The 20,271-nt window shown below is 43.6% G+C and overlaps 1 protein-coding gene across 2 annotated transcripts in view; it reads right to left on the bottom strand.

Moving 5' to 3' along the window:
• The window catches only part of LOC115468677 (probable acyl-CoA dehydrogenase 6), a 228,532-nt gene that overhangs the window by 57,825 nt on the left and 150,436 nt on the right, over positions 1-20,271 (bottom strand). For both annotated transcript variants that reach the window (XM_030200584.1, XM_030200574.1), the window contains exon 3: positions 15,335-15,464. In XM_030200584.1, coding sequence (XP_030056444.1) covers positions 15,335-15,464 — 130 coding nt within the window. The remainder of the gene's footprint in view (positions 1-15,334; positions 15,465-20,271) is intronic.

Here is a 20,271-nt window from a genome sequence, read left to right as displayed (position 1 = left end):
CACCTATCAGATCTGTGCTGCTGATACTACTATTGTGAGGTATGGTGGATTATGTAAAATCATGAACCTAAAATTCAACTTTTCTTGCGCTGTTTCACTGCCATGCTATCCAGCTTATTTTTGAAAGAGAAAAACGCCTGTAGTGCGACCTAAATCGGGAGATAGACGTTTGTCTCGCAAAGGTGCCCAAATTGGTATAATCGAAAGCCGATTTTGGGCGTTTCCAACTGCACTCCATCGCGGAAACGAATAAAGTTGGCGGGGGCGTGTCGGAGGCGTGGTGGAGGAGGAACTGGGGCGTGGTTATCAGCTGAGGAGAGATGGGCGTCTTTAGCTGATAATCGAAAAAAAGGCATTTTTACCGTGATTTTGGGTCACTTTTTTTGGACCCTTTTTATTCATGAAGTCCCAAAAAAGTGCCCCAGTTGCCCAGATGACCACTGGAGGGAATCGGGGATGACTTCCCCTGACTCCCCCAGTGGTCACTAACCAAAAAAAAAAACCCACTTTAAAAACTTTTTTCCCCAGCCTGTAAGCCAGCCTCAAATGCCGTACCCACTTCCATGACAGCAGAATGTGTTCGATCCTGTCACAGCCTTTCCCTGGGTCAGATGTAGCTCTCGAGTGCAGTACAGGGTCACATCAGCATTGCATTTATGGTGGGTGTAGGGTATTGGGCTCCGTGATTTCATTAGCTTGTGTTACAGTCTCACAATGTTGGTAGTTGGTAGGCTCTTCTCCCATGGTGCTTTTCCCCCTGCCTACTAGGTCAGAGTGTGCCCTGTTGTGTTTCCTGTTGTAGTCCATGCGGTAGTGGCCATTTTTGTAAGCCAGTTTTAGTTCCCTTTCCTGTGTTAGCCACGTTAGACAACTTAGTTCTTCCCTTGAATGTAGCTGAATGAGGGCATTGTACAGCATTCTGCCAGTTCTGACCCACTGCTCATCTCAGTACCAGGGAGACTCATTGCCAGTGGGGCACAACCTCTGATCTGCAGTTAACTGAGTAAAGGCGGTAATTCCAATAAAGGACGTTTTCGTAGAGATTAGTCTTCAGGTGTCAACTGGTGTGCCAAGGTTATATAGCAGCAACCAGTCCTAGAGGCCTGCGTGTATGCAGGTCCCTAGAGCACTTTTAGTGGGTACCGCAGTGCGCTTCAGCCAGGTGGCCCCAGGCCCATCCCCTCCACCTGTAACACTTGTGCTGGTAAATGGGAGGCCTCCAAAACCCACTGTACCCATATGTAGGTGCCCCCTTCACCCCTAAGAGCTATGGTAGTGTTGTACATTTGTGGGTTTTGAGGGAGGGGGGTTGGGTGTTCAGCACCCTTGGTAAGGGAGCTATGCATGTGGGAGCTTTTTCTGAAGTCCACCGCACTGACGTAGGGTGCCCAGTTGGTGTCCTGGCATATCAGGGGGCGAGTGTACTACGAATCGTGGCCCCTCCCACGACCAAATGGCTCAGATTAGGACGTTTTTAAGCTGGGCGTTTTTAGTTTCCATTATCGCTAAAAAAAACAAACGCCCAGCTCATAAACGTCCATTTTTTTGAAAATACGGTTCAGCCCGCCCCTTCACGGACCCGTTCTTGGAGATAAACGCCAAGGAGATAGGCGTTTCTGTTCGATTATGCCCCTCTATGTTGTGCATTTAACTAAATATATTTTATCATCACAGCACAACACATAATAATTATTATTGTTATCCAATCCCTTTTTAAACTGTAAGGATTTAGAGGTGTTCATCTATGCCTAGGTGACTTCAGCATTGGCTTACTGCATTATTATTTGTTGTGGTCTCACTAAATATCAACTTCCTAGATTACAGTTGGTCCAAAATACAGTGGCTCATCTTGTAAAGAATTTGAGACAATCAGGTCATATTGGCTGAACTGCATAAGCCTCCAATGAAACTGAGGTTGAATTTTAGTTGTTATGTCTTACTTTTCATGATTTAGATGTACATAAGTACATAAGCACCGCCATACTGGAAAAAGACCAAGGGTCCATCAAGCCCAGCATCCTGTCTCTGACAGCGGCCAACCCAGGCTTCAAGAACCCGGCAAACTGCCCCCCCCCCCCAAAAAAAAAATTTAATAATGTTCAATGGACTTTTCCCTCAGGAATCTGTTCAAACCCCATTTAAATTCCGTAAGGCCAGCTGCTGTCACTACATTCTCCGGCAACGAGTTCCAGAGTCTAACCACACGCTGAGTAAAGAAAAACTTTCTCCTATTTGTTTTAAATCTACCATATTCTAGCTTCATCTTGTGTCCCCTGGTATTGTTGTTGTTTGAAAGTGTAAACAAACGCTTCACACCTGTCCGCTTTAATCCGCTCATTATCTTGTAGACTTCTATCATATCACCCCTCAGCCACTTTTTCTCCAAGCTGAAGAGCCCTAACCTTCTCAGCCTTTCCTCATAGGAAAGTCGTTCCATTCCCTTTATCAATTTCATCGTCCTTCTCTGCACCTTCTCTAATTCCTTTATATCGTTTTTGAGATGCGGCGACCAGAATTGGACACAATACTTGAGGTGCGGTCGCACCATGGAGCGATACAACGGCATTATAACATCCTCGTGTTTGTTTTCCATCCCTTTCCTAATAATACTCAACATTCTGTGCTCTTTCTTAGCTGCCGCAGCACACTGAGCAAAAAGATCTTTAAAGTTTATCTTGTTGGGCAGACTTGATGGACCGTACAGGTCTTTATCTGCCGTCATTTACTATGTTACTGTTAATATTGTTTTGTAAACCACCATGACAGTACTGCCTCTGGAGTTAGATCAACGTGAAATAAATTTGAAATTTGAAACTAAGTATGCCTCAACAAAAAGTCTGAGGCAAGTTAATGTAACTAGTAGGTTCAAATAGGAAAGGTACCTGGGTCAGGGGGTCCAGGGGTTTTAGGGCTGTTTCTGGAATTCCGGTGGGTCCTCTCTTCCATTGGTGGCCAGTGCTGGCAGTTCTGTGGCGCTCTGGAGGAATTTCGGGGTCCGTGGAGGGAGGTCGCGTCAGGAATGAACATCCGCAGTACTTCCCAGCCAAGAAATGAGCTTCTTGGGGCTGGGAGTGCTAGGAAAATGGTCAGTCTTGGCCTAGTGGAGTCTCCGGAGAATGAGCACAGTTTCACCAGGGCCTACTGGTTTTGGAGCTGTTCCCTTGGCAACCCAGCTCTAGCTTAGTCACCTGACTAGAATTAACCAATCACGCCTCGTACACGGAACTCTAGGTTTTTATTAAAGCTTTACAGAACCTTTTTTTTTTGTTTTAAATCAGTGTCTCCATTTTGAGAAAAATTTTCCCATAGGAAATAATGTGAAACAAAGTTTTCAATAACATTTTATCAAAATTATCACAAAATTCATTTAAAATAACCACAACCTCTAAAAGCCGTCATGTGCTATAATGTTCTCACTAATTTTGCCTCTCAAATAAAGACATTCCTAGGATTTTGCCCCAAAATACCTCTAAAATCCCCAAGGAACCACTGACATCCCCTCTAAAAAATATAATCATCACTCCACGCAGGACCTCGAGCGACCTCAGCTCAAACAAATTATTAAAAACCCTCAAACCTGCCCTAAAACTAAACCTTCACTTTTAACTCTCCAAAATAATTTTCCCAAAAATTTATTTACACTCACCCACCTCAAGCGGTTCTCAGAAACCCATAACTACCAAATATTTTCACAAAAAAGCTAACCCTTTAGCTCCCAACGAATTGGGTCCTAAAAACGCAATTTTAAAGAAAACCAAGTTAAATTTTGGGCCACCAGACCCCTTACCTTGACCCCAGAAGGCTCCTCACTCGACCCCCCCCCCCCCCAAGGCCTCAGAAGTCACTCTACCCAACCAATAGGCTGAGGAGTCAAAGGCACCATAAAATGTAAAGGGGAGACAATAAATTGCCCCATTGCGGACCAAAAATTAAATAGTTGTGAGCACTCCTACATAAAATGAAAGGAGGAACCTTTCCCAAGGTGGCATTTAGAGCATTGAGCTGGTAAGAGTCCTCATAAGTACATAACTATTGCCATACTGGGACAGACCAAAGGTCCATCAAGCCCATCATCCTGTTTCCAACAGTGGCCAATCCAGGTCACAAATACCTGGCAAGATCCCCAAAAAGTACAAAACATTTTATACTGCTTATCCCAGATATAGTGGATTTTCCCCAAGTCCATTTAATAAGGGTCTATGGTCTTTTCGTTTAGGAAGCTGTCCACACCTTTTTTAAACTCCGCTAAGCTAACCGCCTTTATCACATTCTCTGGCAACAAATTCCAGAGTTTAATTACACGTAGAGTGAAGAAATATTTTCTCTGATTCATTTTAGATATACTACATTGTAGCTTCATCACATGCCCCCTAGTCCTAGTATTTTTGGAAAGCATAAACAGACGCTTCATATCTATCCATTCAACTCCACTCATTATTTTATAGACCTGTATCATATCTCCCCTCAGCCGCCTTTTCTCCAAGCTGAAGAGCCCTAGCCGCTTTAGCCTTTCCTCATAGGGAAGTCGTCCCATCCCCTTTATCATTTTTGTCGCCCTTCTCTACACGTTTTCTAATTCCACTATATCTTTTTTGAGATGTGGCAACTGGAATTGAACACAATATTTGAGGTGTGGTCGCACCATGGAGCTATACAAAGGCATTATAATGTCCTCATTTTTGTTTTCCATTCCTTTCTTAATAATACCTAACATTCTATTTGCTTTCTTAGCCGCAACAGCACACTGCGCAGAAGGTTTCAATGTATCATCAACGACGACACCTAGATCCCTTTCTTGGTCTGTGACTCCTAACGTGGAACCTTGCATGACGTAGCTAAATTTCAGGTTCCTCTTTCCCACATGCATCACTTTGCACTTGCTCACATTAAACGTCATCTGCCATTTAGACGCCTAGTCTTCCAGTCTCGTAAGGTCCTCTTGTAATTGTTCACAATCCTCCCGTGATTTAATGACTTTTTTTTGTTACATTTGTACCCCGCGCTTTCCCACTCATGGCAGGCTCAATGTGGCTTACATGGGGCAATGGAGGGTTAAGTGACTTGCCCAGAGTCACAAGGAGCTGCCTGTGCCGGAAATCGAACTCAGTTCCTCAGTTCCCCAGGACCAAAGTCCACCACCCTAACCACTAGGCCACTCCTCCACTCTGGGTAATTAGCAAATTTAATTACCTCACTAGTTACTCCCATCTCTAGGTCATTTATAAATATGTTAAAAAGCAGCTGTCCCAGCACAGACCCCTGGGGAACCCCACTAACTACTCTTCTCCACTGAGAATACTGACCATTTAACCCTACTCTCAGTTTTCTATCTTTTAATCAGTTTTTAATCCACAATAGAACACTACCTCCTATCCCATGACTCTCCAATTTCCTCTGGAGTCTTTCATGAGGTACTTTGTCAAACACCTTCTGAAAATCCAGATACACTATCCACCTTATAATTGAAAGAGAAAAACGCCTAGATTTCGACCCAAATCGGGAGATAGACGTTTATCTCACAAAAACGAATAAATCGGTATAATGGAAAGCCGATTTTGGACGTTTTCAACTGCACTCCATCGCGGAAGCGTACAAAGTTGACGGAGGCGTGTCGGAGGCGTGGCGAAGGTGGAACTGGGGCGTGGTTATCGGCCGAGGAGAGATGGGCGCCTTTCGCCGATAATGGAAAAAAAGTATACGTTTGTAGCTAGAATTTAGGGCACTTTTCCTGGACCCTGTTTTTTCACGAATAAGGCCCCAAAAAGTGCCCTAAATGACCAGATTACCACCAGAGGGAATCGGGGATGACCTCCCCTGACTCCCCCAGTGATCACTAACCCCCTCCCACCACAAAACATGATGTTTCACAACTTTTTATTTTCACCCTCAAATGTCATACCCACCTCCCTGGAGCAGTTGTTAGGGGGTGCAGTGGACTTCAGGCAGGTGGACCCAGGCCCAACCCCCCCCACCTGTTACAATTGTGCTGCTTAACGCTTAGTCGTCCAACCCCCCCAAATCCACTGTACCCACATGTAGGTGCCCCCCTTCACCCCTCAGGGCTACAGTAATGGTGTAGACTTGTGGGCAGTGGGTTTTGAGGGGGATTTGGGGGGCTCAACACACAAGGGAAGGGTGCTATGCACCTGGGAGCTCTTTTATCTTTTTTTTTTGGTGTTTGTAAAAGTGCCCCCTAGGGTGCCCGGTTGGTGTCCTGGCATGTGAGGGGGACCAGTGCACTACGACTCCTGGCCCCTCCCACGAACAAATGCCTTGGATTTATTCGTTTTTGAGCTGGGCGCTTTCATTTTCCATTATCACTGAAAAACAAAAACGCCCAGCTCACAAATTGTCGAATAAAACATAGACGTCTATTTTTTTCGAAAAAAATACGGTTCGGTCCGCCCCTTCATGGACCCGTTCTCGGAGATAAACGCCCATGGAGATAGACGTTTTCGTTCGATTATGCCCCTCCACATCAACCGGGTCACCTTTATCCACATGTTTATTCACCCCTTCAAAGAAATGTAGTAGATTGGTGAGGCAAGATTTCCCTTCACTAAATCCATGTTGACTTTGTCTTATTAATCCATGCTTTTGAATATGTTCTGTAATTTTGTTCTTTATAATAGTCTCTACCATTTTGCCCAGCACTGACGTAAGACTCACCGGTCTATAATTTCCCAGATCTCCTCTGGAACCTTTTTAAAAAATCGGCGTTACATTGGCCACCCTCCAATCTTCTGGTACCACTCTCGATTTTAAGGGTAAATTACATATTACTAACAATAGCTCCTTAAGTTCATTTTTCAGTTCTATCAGTACTCTGGGATGAATACCATCTGGTCCAGGAGATTTGCTACTCAATTTGTAGAACTGCCCCATTACATTCTCCAGGTTTATATAGAATTCATTCAGTTTCTCTGACTCGTCAGCTTCGAATACCATTTCTGGCACTGGTATCTCACCCAAATCTTCCTCGGTGAAGACTGAAGCAAAGAATTTACTTAATCTCTCCGCTGTGGTGCGCTAAACTGAAGTTTGTCCCCATAGAAATTGATGGCGCCAAAAACGGGACCGAAGAATGGCATGCAGTTAAACAGAGCATGCGCTTATTCGACGTGCAATTAAATGGAGTGCACTGTATATAATTAAAAGACTGTCATACACACACTGTCCCCTACAAGCAAAAGGCTAACCAAAATGTTTGTGTCCCCGTCAAAAGTTCTGCAGACTGTGCAAGGCAATGTTCTGTACCTAGGAGGCTCAGTCGTTACTGGGCTCTACATTATCCTGGTTAAGCTGGTCCAAGAACCCTTGGTCCTCTGGCGTGGTGTTGAAGAAAATAGTAGTTACTTTATGTTTTTTTTTAAATTTATATGAAGTCTTTATTAGTCACAAGAAAACTCCTGTACAAAAGATACTACTCGTTCAATAACAGCATACTGTTTGCATAAGAAATCTAACAAAAAAGCCTCTGCACATACTCCATGTAAGTACATCTAAACACCGTAACAACAGGAATTAAGATTCCAATGAGAGCTCAAGGCTCGACCCCAACTTTGTAAGATTTTGTGAAACCAATGCCCATCTCCCCCGCTCCCCCTACCCAAACTACCTCCCCTAACCTTCCCTCTCCCAGCATGTGCAGTGTTTCAGGAAGGGCTCCCATATTGCTTCCCATTTCGCCTCCGTGTGGCCTCGAACGACCCGAAGCTTCTCCATTTCACAGATGAACCAGAGTTTATTGAGCCATTTCGTCAAAGGAGGGACCTCCCTGGATTTCCAATGCCCAGCAATCACAACTCTCGCCGCCACCATTGCTTGCCTGACTAGCAACTCCTGCGACTCAGTAAGGCCTGGAGGTTTCTTAGTAAATATAAAAAACTCAGGGGACCACTTAATAGGTTGTTGGATCCAGTGTTGCAACCTACATTGTATTGCTTTCCAAAATGCCCTGATTTTAATGCAGACCCACCAAATGTGCTCTATCGTACCCCTTCGACCACATCCATGCCAACATATTGGTGAAACTCCAGGGAACATATGATGAAGCCTAACCGGAGTCAAATACCACCGGTACAGCACTTTTATCACATTCTCCTGAAAAGGAACAAAAATAGAGATCTTAGACCAATTGTTCTCAAAAAGGGACCAATCCCCCTCATCAATAACCACCCCCAGTTCTTGGTGCCACCTGTCTCTATGTTCATGATTAGGACCCAATTGGCCACGCAAAAAGGAATACAAACATGTTACAAGACCCTTGGTAATTTTGGAATCTTCACACAAATCTTCCAGGAACATATTCTCCCGCAACATAGTAGCCCTAATCTCCCTTGAGGTAAGAAAGTGCCTCAACAGAGTATGCAAACAACTCATTAGACAATATAGGAAATTGTTCCTGCAATGAATCGAATGAGATCATGCGACCCTCGTCGAACAGTTGACCCCAAGAAACCAAGCCCAAAGACTCCCACTGATAGAAAGGCCCCAGGGAGGCACCTGGAAGAAAGAGGGGATTGTTTGCTATCGGCAACAACTTAGATAACACCGCCTCCGGCCTATCAAACAGCCCATCCCAATAGAAAAATGTAGAATAGATTGACGAACACAAACCCACATCCAACGACCTATGCTTAGGTGGAAGCCACATCCTAGCCCAAAGTAGACAATAGCCGACCACAGCTTGCTCCAACTTCACCCATAACTTATGCGGAAGATCATGATATCACTCAAAAGCCACCCGCGCTTGGGCCGCCCTATAGTACCACACAACATTCGGAAACCCAAGACCCCCCCCCCTTCCTCCTGTCCTTATATAGTAAAGCTCTTGGCAACCTAGGACTCTTATTAGCCCTGACAAATCGAACCAATTTATCTTGCACACCCTTCAGGAAGCCCCTAGATACTCTTACTGGCAGAACTTGAAAGAGATACATCAAACACGGCATTACATTCATCCTCAAAACCGCAATTCTACCCAACCAAGACAAGTCAGCCATATCCCACTTCTCTAAATCCCTATAGATAGCCCTCAGAAGTGGTGGATAATTAGCTAAAAACAACTCAGAAATATTATGGGTAATTGTGACCCCTAAATAGGCTATGCCCTTCGTTACCCATTTAAAAGAGAAAGATAGAAGTGAATCCAAGACCGGGCGGGTAATGCCAATCGCTAGAGCCTCTGACTTACTACCATTCAAATTGAAACCTGAGATTGCTGAGTATAACGACAGGCCTTTCATCAGGTTAGGTAATGAAATTAATGACTTTGTCAAAGATAGAAGCACATCATCCGCAAAAAGCGCTAGCTTATATTCCCTGTTACCAACCTGAATTCCTGTTATGTCCGGATCCGACCTAATGTACATTGCAAGAGGCTCCATAACCAAGGCAAACAACAAAGGCGATAAAGGGCAACCCTGTCGAGTGTCTTGGGACAGAGAAAACATCGCTGAATTACTCACATTTACCCGAACACAGGCCCTTGGTGCTGTATATACAGCCTTTATCCATTTACAAAAACCCAATCCAATTCCAAAACGATCCAACACTTGAAACATAAAAGGCCAATGAACTCTGTCAAATGCCTTTTCAGCATCTAATCCCAGTAGACAAACTGGCAGGTTCCATTTCTTTGAAATATGAATCAAGTTAACCATTTGGCGAATGTTGTCCATCGCTTGCCTATGAGGAATAAAACCCGTCTGGTCTGGATGTATCAACTGAGGCATAACTTTTGCGAGACCATTAGTCAAAACCTTTGCCAAAATTTTAATATCTGAATTTAATATCGAAATGGGACGATAAGATGCACATTCAGTCGTATCCTTACCTGGTTTGGGTACAACTGCTATCCAAGCTTCCATCATGGAAGAAGAGAACTCACCTCCCCCTAAGATCTCGTTAATAATCTCTGCCAAAATGGGAGCCAATTCCCCCCGAAATGTCTTATAAAAGTCATTAGGTAACCCATCCAAACCCGGTGACTTCCCAATTGGGAGGGCCTTAATCACCCCCACAACCTCTTCCACTGTTACAGGCCCCTCTAACGCTTCTCTCTGGGCCGTTGTGAGAGCAGGGAAAGAGCATGCCGACAGAAATTGAGATGTTGCTTCTGGATCAGAGTGGATATCCGAAGTATATAGAGACTGGTAAAAAGACTGAAACTTCTCCCGTATCTTCTTTGAACTAGTAACCAACCCATCCTTCCCATCTCTTAATTTAAGAATAGTCCTATCAACCCTAACCTGCTTCAATTTAACAGCCAAGGCCCTATTCGGTTTGTTACTGAAAACAAAGTGTGAATATCTCTGCTGCTCTTGAAGGAACTTCAACTGGTCAGAACAGATCTGGTCTAACTTCAAACAAAGCGCCTGCATTTCCTTCAACTGCGAGACAGAATGAGTAGATTTATGGTTTTTCTGATAAGAGATTCAATTGTGTTAAACACTGAGCAACCTCAGCCCTTTGCTTCCTAGCCCTAAAACTAGCTTTTTGAAGGAAGAAACCCCTCGATACTGCCTTTAGTGCATCCCAGACAACCCCCAATGAGGGTCCTGAGTCGACATTGAGCTCTAAGTACTCTTTAAGAACCTTTCTGTACCCTGCTAAGATTTCTTCCTCTTTTAGTAAAGTAGTATTTAAGGACCATCTTATCTCCCTTTCCTCCCCACCAAGCGAAGGAAGACCAACCCAAATCGGTGCATGATCCGACAAGGTCGGAGTTCCCATATCTGATGACCATCCCGTAAGTGTCAAAGGTACATCTACAAAAATATAATCAATACAGGAATAAGTATCATGGGAGTGGGAATAAAACGAGTAATCCCGAACCCCCGGGTGAGAAACCCTCCACACATCAGTTATACCAAGGTCTCTAAACTTAGGGATTGGGAAAGCAAAACATCCACTGCATGGGGCAAACCGGACCTATCCAACGCCGGATGCATTGTAGCATTAAAGTTCCCCCCCCCCCCCCTCCACCACTATAAATTTCCCCTGTGGATAGGTGAGTAAATATCCCGCTAACTTGGTCAGGAATCCCTTCTGTGCTTCATTTGGACCATAAATCGAGGCCAGTGTTACCGCCACCTCACCCAATAGCACACTTAATAGCAAAAATCACCCTTCCCTGTCCCGCTTTACTCTCACCACCTGAAACTGTAGTGAAGAATGGAGCAATATAGCCACCCCCCTTTTCTTTGACCCATCTAGTGCAGATCTTTGCTTCCACCAAGAGGGGCATAATTGAACGGGGCACCCAAGTTTTCATGAGGGCGTCCTCGCAGGACGGGGAAACCCATATTATCGAAACAAGATGGGCGTCCATCTTTCGTTTCGATATAAGTACATATAAGTAGATAAGTAATGCCATACTGGGAAAAGACCAAGGGTCCATCGAGCCCAGCATCCTGTCCACGACAGCGGCCAATCCAGGCCAAGGGCACCTGGCAAGCTTCCCAAACGTACAAACATTCTATACATGTTATTCCTGGAATTTTGGATTTTTCCAAGTCCGTTTAGTAGCGGTTTATGGACTTGTCCTTTAGGAAACCACCCAACCCCTTTTTAAACTCTGCTAAGCTAACCGCCTTCACCACTTTCTCTGGCAACGAATTCCAGAGTTTAATTACACGTTGGGTGAAGAAAGATTTTCTCCGATTTGTTTTAAATTTACTACACTGTAGTTTCATCGCATGCCCCCTAGTCCTAGTATTTTTGGAAAGCGTGAACAGACGCTTCACATCCACCTGTTCCACTCCACTCATTATTTTATATACCTCTATCATGTCTCCCCTCAGCCGTCTCTTCTCCAAGCTGTATAGCCCTAGCCTCCTTAGTCTTTCTTCATAGGGAAGTCGTCCCATCCCCGCTATCATTTTAGTCGCCCTTCGCTGCACCTTTTCCAATTCTACTATATCTTTCTTGAGATGCGGCGACCAGAATTGAACACAATACTCAAGGTGCTGTCGCACCATGGAGCGATACAACGGCATTATAACATCCTCACACCTGTTTTCCATACCTTTCCTAATAATACCCAACATTCTATTTGCTTTCTTAGCCGCAGCAGCACACTGAGCAGAAGGTTTCAGTGTGTTATCGACGACGACACCCAGATCCCTTTCTTGGTCCGTAACTCCTAACGTGGAACCTTGCATGACGTAGCTATAATTCGGGTTCTTTTTTCCCACATGCATCACCTTGCACTTGCTCACATTAAACATCATCTGCCATTTAGCCGCCCAGTCTCCCAGTCTCGTAAGGTCCTCTTGTAATTTTTCACAATCCTGTCGCGATCTAACGACTTTGAATAACTTTGTGTCATCAGCAAATTTAATTACCTCGCTAGTTACTCCCATCTCTAAATCATTTATAAATATATTAAAAAGCAGCGGTCCTAGCATGGACCCCTGAGGAACCCCACTAACTACCCTTCTCCATTGTGAATACTGCCCATTTAACCCCACTCTCTGTTTCCTCTCCTTCAACCAGTTTTTAATCCACAATAGGACATTTCCTCCTATCCCATGACCCTCCAATTTTCTCTGTAGCCTTTCATGAGGTACCTTGTCAAACGCCTTTTGAAAATCCAGATACACAATATCAACCGACTCCCCTTTGTCCACATGTTTGTTCACTCCTTCAAAGAATTGAAGTAAATTGGTCAGGCAAGATTTCCCCACACAAAAGCCATGCTGACTTGGTCTCAGTAATCCATGTCCTCGGATGTGTTCTGTAATTTTGTTTTTAATAATAGCCTCTACCATTTTCCCAGGCACCGACGTCAGACTCACCGGTCTATAATTTCCCGGATCTCCCCTGGAGCCTTTTTTAAAAATGGGCGTTACATTGGCCACCCTCCAATCTTCCGGTACCACGCTCGATTTTAAGGATAAGTTGCATATCACTAGCAGTAGCTCCGCAAGCTCGTTTTTCAGTTCTATCAGTACTCTAGGATGAATACCATCCGGTCCAGGAGATTTGCTACTCTTCAGTTTGCCGAACTGCCCCATTACGTCCTCCAGGTTTACCGTGAAGTCAGTAAGTTTCTCCGACTCGTCCGCTTGAAATACCATTTCCGACACCGGTATCCCACCCAAATCTTCCTCGGTGAAGACCGAAGCAAAGAATTCATTCAATCTCTCCGCTACGTCTTTGTCTTCCTTGATCACCCCTTTTACCCCTCGGTCATCCAGCGGCCCAACCGATTCTTTTGCCGGCTTCCTGCTTTTAATATACCGAAATTTTTTTTTACTATGTTTTCTTGCCTCTAATGCTATCTTTTTTTCATACTCCCTCTTGGCCTTCTTAATCTGCGCCTTGCATTTGCTTTGACACTCCTTATGCTCTTTCTTGTTATTTTCAGACGGTTCCTTCTTCCATTTTCTGAAGGCGTTTCTTTTAGCCCTAATAGCTTCCTTCACCTCACTTTTCAACCAGGCCGGGTGTCTTTTGGACTTCCGTCTTTCTTTTCTAATTCGCGGAATATGTATGGCCTGTGCCTCCAGGATGGTATTTTTGAACAGCGTCCACGCCTGTTGTACAGTTTTTACTCTCTCAGTTGCCCCCCTAAGTTTTTTTTTTACCGTTCTTCTCATTTTATCATAGTCTCGTTTTTTAAAGTTAAACGCTAACGTATTTGACTTTCTGTGTACAGTTACTTCAAGGTCGATGTCAAAACTGATCATATTATGGTCACTGTTATCAAGCGGCCCCAGTTCCATAACGTCCCTCACCAGATCATGCGCTCCACTAAGGACCAAGTCTAGAATTTTTCCTTCTCTCGTCGGCTCCTGCACCAGTTGCTCCATAAAGCTGTCCTTGATTTCATCAAGGAATTGTATCTCTGTAGCGTGTCCCGATGTTACATTTACCCAGTCTATATTTGGATAATTGAAGTCACCCATTATTATCACATTGCCCATTTTGTTTGCGTCTCTGATTTCTTTTATCATTTCTGTGTCTACCTGCTCATCCTGGCGAGGCGGACGGTAGTACACTCCTATCACCATTTTTTTCCCTTTTATACATGGAATTTCAACCCACAGTGATTCAAAGGTGTGATTTGTGTCCTGCTGAATTTGTAATCTATCTGAGTCAAGGCTCTCGTTAATATACAATGCTACCCCTCCACCAGTCCGGTCCACCCTATCACTACGATATACTTTGTACCCCGGTATGACAGTGTCCCACTGGTTATCCTCCTTCCACCAGGTCTCAGTAATGCCTATTATATCCAATTTTTCATTTAGTGCAATATATTCCAACTCTCCCATCTTATTTCTTAGACTCCTAGCATTTGCATATAGACATTTCAGAGTATGTTTGTTGTTCTTATTTGCATGATGCTTAGTACCTGACACTATTGATTTGACATCTTTTGTCTGATCTTTAGTTGTATTTAAGGGCACCTGGCCTACCACGGTCTGTTGTGCAACCTCACTATCCAGAAACCCTATCTTCCATGTTTGTGAGGTATCTTTGCAAGATACCTTTTCCCGAACCATGCGCTTCTGAGCGACTGTCGGCCTTCCCCCCATTTCTAGTTTAAAAGCTGCTCTATCTCCTTTTTAAATGCCGACGCCAGCAGCCTGGTCCCACCCTGGTTAAGGTGGAGCCCATCCTTTCGGAATAGGCTCCCCCTTCCCTAGAATGTTGCCCAGTTCCTAACAAATCTAAAACCCTCCTCCCTGCACCATCGTCTCATCCACGCATTGAGACTCTGGAGCTCTGCCTGTCTCTTGGGCCCTGCACGTGGAACAGGTAGCATTTCAGAAAATGCTACCCTAGAGGATCTGGATTTGAGCTTTCTACCTAAGAGCCTAAATTTGGCTTCCAGAACCTCTCTCCCACATTTTCCTATGTCATTGGTACCCACATGTACCAAGACAGCAGACTCCTCCCTAGCACTATCTAAAATACGGTCGTGGACGCCCAAATCTCAACATTTAGGTCGACCTTAGATAAAGAGTATAAAAGTGAGAAATCAAAAACAATGGAAAGAAAAGAAGCATTTCATATCAATCTACATTTCATGGAAGAATGCTGTTTATATGTCAAAGAAAAAGACGGATAACCCCCGCAAAAAAGAATCTTCCAGAACTAAGCAATTATTCTCATTCATAGAGCTTGTCTGATGATTGAAGTGATTATTTGTAAAATGACACTTAATCATCACTCATGAAATATCAGTAATAGTGCTTTGCTCATCTGTTGCAAGTTCACACAGTATTAAAATCCATTGTTGTTCTATAATATCAGGAAATAGCTTAATCAGAAAAACATGATCACAGAATGATGACAAAAACAATCATGAAAGAGGTACCTGCATAGAGCTGGTGTAGCCATGTTTGACTGAACTCCAATGGCCATGGGAACCCCCCCTGCATTAATATTTCCAAGTTCTTCTGCTACTACAATGCTGTATGAGAAATCCAAGCCCATTCCTCCATATTCTAATAACATAAAAAATGTGATTAATATTGCATTTAATTTTTGCCTTCTACATTGATTTGAATATTAAACAGTTCAGAAAGAATAACTTTTCATATATCTACTAAGCTCTTTTTAAATACTGTATATGTTGGCCCTTTCCCATTAAGATATGAAGATAGTCAAATTCATGACCTGGAATAACCTTGCATAAAACATTCTCCATGATAGAGGGGTTCAGATGCTTCAGAAGTGCATTATACCAGATCTATCTATCTATCTAGCTGGAGCCTTCCTGGACAAATTCTCAAACACCCTCAAATAAATGTTACAATGAAACAAAGTGTTACTTAAATGTAAACAACAAGATCTACAAAATGGCACAAAAATGGTCAAAATTATAGAAGTGAGATGTTCTGAAGTTATATACAGATCTGGACAAATTTCAGGTATATCACTGTATAAGTGGCTATTGCTACATATAAATTACATCTTGCTATCTGAAATTTGTCCAGAGACAGAAAAGAAGAGCAGGGCCTGAACAGTGATATGGAACAGGTGCTGCAGCCAGTGTGAAGGGCACAGCAACAGAAACAGGAACTGAGGCATTAAGGGAAAGAGTCTATATAAGGTGCCTAGAAAATCCATGCGGTAAACATTTCCAGCTAAGCGTATTCTATAAGTGGCACCTAGATTTAGGTGCGGTATATAGAATAAGCTTAGTTGTTACCTCAGCACCTAAATCTATGCGCTTCCATTTACACCAACGAAAATGTGGCGCAAATCCCTGCATGTAGATTTACATGCACTGGGCCATATTCTATAACTACGCACAAGAAACATACCCGCCTATAACCATACCCCTTTTGAACTGTGCACATTAGAATTTAGACACAGTTCGTTACAGAATATGTTTAGCAAGTTATGCGCGTTAATTCTAATTATTGCCAATTATTGCTCATTATTGTTTGCTAGGTGCTGTTATAAATGCTGATTAGCTTGTCAAGCCAATAAAGTTACACATGTTGATATGGAATATGCTTAGCGCCGAACACAAGGTGTGATATATAGAATCCAGCAGTAAGTGGGAAAACATGGCTCCAAAAGCAGGGATGACAGAACTGGTAGAGCTGGCCTTGTCAGGTAGACTTCTAAAACAGCACATGGAGACATGAGAGAAGGGTGGAGGGATGTGGTGGGAGAGAAAGAGGAGGAAACTGGGATAGGCAGGGGAAGGAAGAAAAAAGGAGGCAGAGAGAGAGAGAGAGAGAGAGAGAGAGAGAGAGAGATGTGTGAGGGTTAGAGGGAGAGGAAAAGGGCAGAAGTGGAGACAGACATGGAGTGAGCATTGTGCTAGAAGTATTGAAGGAAGCAAGGGTGAGAAGACTGGAGAGAAAAGAACAGAAGGAAAAGACTAGTGAACAGAAGGAAGAGAATTACGAACAGAAGGAAGTGATAGTTTATGAAAAGTAGAGTAAAAGGAGTGCGAGAGAGAGAATAAAACAAAGAAAAAAAATCAGTAGTTTAACAAGAAAATATAAAAAGAGAAGGAACAGAAATAAAAAGACAAAAAAGTTAGAAAAAAAATGCTGTTTCATTCTCTTGTACTCAAATTTGTTTTTGAATCACTGCTACATAAAAATCTCATGTAGCAGCTACAAAAAATAAACCATAAAATATTCCCTCATGATGCCTATACTGTTTGGTAGTTTGCATGTATGCTTAGGCACCTCATGAATGATGTCCTATAATTGTTCATTGAAAAGATCTTTCATGGTTTCTTCTGCATCTTCAGTTGGTGCAAATATCTGGATGATAGTTGTCTTGATATTTCTTGACTGAACATTTTAAGGAAACACTAAACCAGTCAAGCCTGACCGGGAACCTTGATCTCAATTCTTCCACCCATATCAAAAACTTAGAAATAAACCATAGCAATATCACAGAAGAGGAAGTCACACAGGCAATAACAACTCTAAAAAAAATAAAGCTGAAAGTTGAAATATGGTGGTGATGACATGGTGCAGCAACTAACATCATCATTGTTAAACATCTGCTGGGAAAAGGAATGTGTCCCCAAAGACTGGAAACATGGAGATAATTAGACTGTCATAAAAGGGAGACACCGCTGAATGCAATAACTGGAGGGGCACTGTGCTTTTTATCTGTCCCAGGGAAAGTTTTTGGCACAATATTAGTCCATCACCAGACAGATGAAGTTGATGAAATTCTGCAGGAAGAACAAGCTAGGTTCCACAAAGGATTATCAGGTATTGAATAAATCTTCACACTGTTTAATACCGTTAAACAAAGCATAGAATTCCAAACACCAGTGTTAATAAATTTTGTTGATTTCAAGAAGGCATTTGACAGTGTCCACCGAGAATCAATGTGGAAAATATTGATATATGGCATCCCATGGTGTTGCATAAGTATCTTCAAAAATATGTATGACAGATCCCAATGCTGTATTAGAATAGTGGACAGCATTACAGAATTCTTTGATGTCATATCGGGTGTATGGCAAGGCTGTGTCTCACATTTCCTGATCCTCCTGATGATAGACTATGAGGTATAATGTCAAAGCACTTAGACTTACTAAGTTCCATAGTAGAACCTTTGGACCTTTGGAGCAGACGATAGTAGATCCAATGAGTGTGGGTTAAGAGGCATGAGAGAACATCCATTTGGGGGAGCAACCGATGGTGTGATGGTCCTCTGTGGTCAGTGTACTGCCCTCTTGAACGCTCCTTTGTCAGATATGTGTTTGGCATAGGGGTTAGGACTGTGTGTCCTGAATGTAGGGGATGTGGGTTTGACTCCCAGTGCGGGTGTTTAGGGTTACTGATTTATTTCCCCTGCCATGGTGGCTGCAATGCGCTATGTAGGTGTGCGTGTGACACACTGGGCACTTTTATATTGGTCACTGGAGGATGCTATCCAAAGGGCTTCCTTCCCCCCTTCATTTCCATGTCATCTCACAAGGGCTGCAACTCATTCTAGTAGATATGGAGGTTGTGGGCACACTGTAAGGAGGGTAGCTGCACACTCAGGCCTTGATCAGAGACAGAGCTGTTAAAGGGATGCTATGACTGTGGTACTTATGTCGGGCCTTGAGTTGCTCCTGTAGGGACAAAACAGGTCCTGCATGTAGTACTATAAACCTGACTTTCTTGTAAGAGGCTTAGGACAGTGTCAGTTCCTATGCAAAGGTTTGTTCGTAGACCTCAGGCACATTGCTGACACACCAAGGCCTGAGCAAGGCAAAGTAACTTTCAATAACAACCCTGTTTACAAAGCTGGGGGACTTCATGGTCAGAAGAAAACAGTTGTTTGGTCCCCAAAGACACAATACTGGAAAACATCAGACTTTGTTATTCTAGTCAGCTTGGCACCAAACCAGAGGAAAGGGTATAAGAACCTCTTCCATATGCATAATAGCTAGCTGACTGTTATCTTGGACAGTTCAAATGAGAGCTGCTATCAGCTGGTCCGAGCCAGCCACATGATGAAGATTTGTTAATCTGTGGCATCACCTGCTTGCATGCTCTTGCTCGGTTGGGCCAGCTTACTGCTGACCGACTAGGACCACCTGCTGCTGACCAACCATCCGGAGAGAGTGTCTGCCATCCCAGCTTTGCTGCCTGCTTCCTTCATTAACTCCCTGACTGACTTCAGTTCCAAAGTTCGTGAGTGTGGGGGAGCCTTTTCCATTACTGGGTTTGCACTTTCCTTTTTTGTTTTATAGTGCCTAGGCTGGGTGTCCTAATAACTCAGGAGGTGCAAGTGTGTGTTATCTTTACTCCACCTTGTCAGGTACTTAAAACTCAGTGCATTACCATCATTTTGGGTAGTTCTGCATAAGTGCACTGTCTCTGACTGACACTGTTTTACTGCTGCAAGATAAGAAGCTTACTGCTGCCAATTTTTCTAATAAACCAGCGTTTCTATTTTTCTTATAATATCTGAGCCTTGTGTCCTATTCTTTCAGTGTTATCGTGGACTAAGAATTTGGATCTGTAAGAGGGAGGTTGGTGATCCACCCATTCCAGAGTGCTAAATTTCTACTTTCTGTCATCTTTTTACCTTCCCTCATTGCCCGCTCTCTACCTGGGGCCAGGTAATTGTGATTAGGCCCCTCCCACACTCTCACATGTGCCGGATGTGCTAGTACTGGCGCCAGAGCGACTCAAGAGTCTGGTGAATTCCACAGCATCTGCAAAACAGAAGTTGGTGTAGACAGGGTTCAAGTGATGGGCCTTGTTGGCATCACATACATTCTTATTTTTGACAACATGCTGTGCAATGCTTCTCACATAACCTGTAACTGATGGCAACAGGCAGATCGGAGGGAGGGCTGAGAGGGTGGGTATGCATTATACAAGCACAGGTGCTGTGTGAGCTGAGATAGCCATGAGGACAGAGGGTGGCATGGTGGCCTTTCTGTGGAGCATTTACACTGTTGGTAGGAGGTGGGGATGGGGCAGTGGGTGTGCTTAAGCGGCTTAATGTACTTTAGTGAGCTGCTGCCAACGTTCCCATCAGAATGTAGGTTTGGGCCAGGAAGCAAGGGGGAAGGTTGGGGGGGGGGGGGTCCAGATATGTGCCGCCCCTCATTTTAGCATTGCATGGTAAGAGGAGGGGGGCCCTCATAATTAGTTGTCATAGGATATTCTGTACACTCTGATTTCAGCAATGGTTTTATTTTCTTTCTTATGAAAAAGCAATAACATGTATTGCAACAACAATGGGACCTCAGTTTATGTGGCCCTGCCTATGTATAGCTTGCACATGAGTGGTGCTGTGATCCTGAGGGACACTGCTTCACAC

The sequence above is a fragment of the Microcaecilia unicolor genome, chromosome 1 (genome assembly GCF_901765095.1).
Source record: "Microcaecilia unicolor chromosome 1, aMicUni1.1, whole genome shotgun sequence".
Lineage (NCBI taxonomy): Eukaryota > Metazoa > Chordata > Amphibia > Gymnophiona > Siphonopidae > Microcaecilia > Microcaecilia unicolor.
This window is presented reverse-complemented; position numbering and strand designations above follow the sequence as displayed.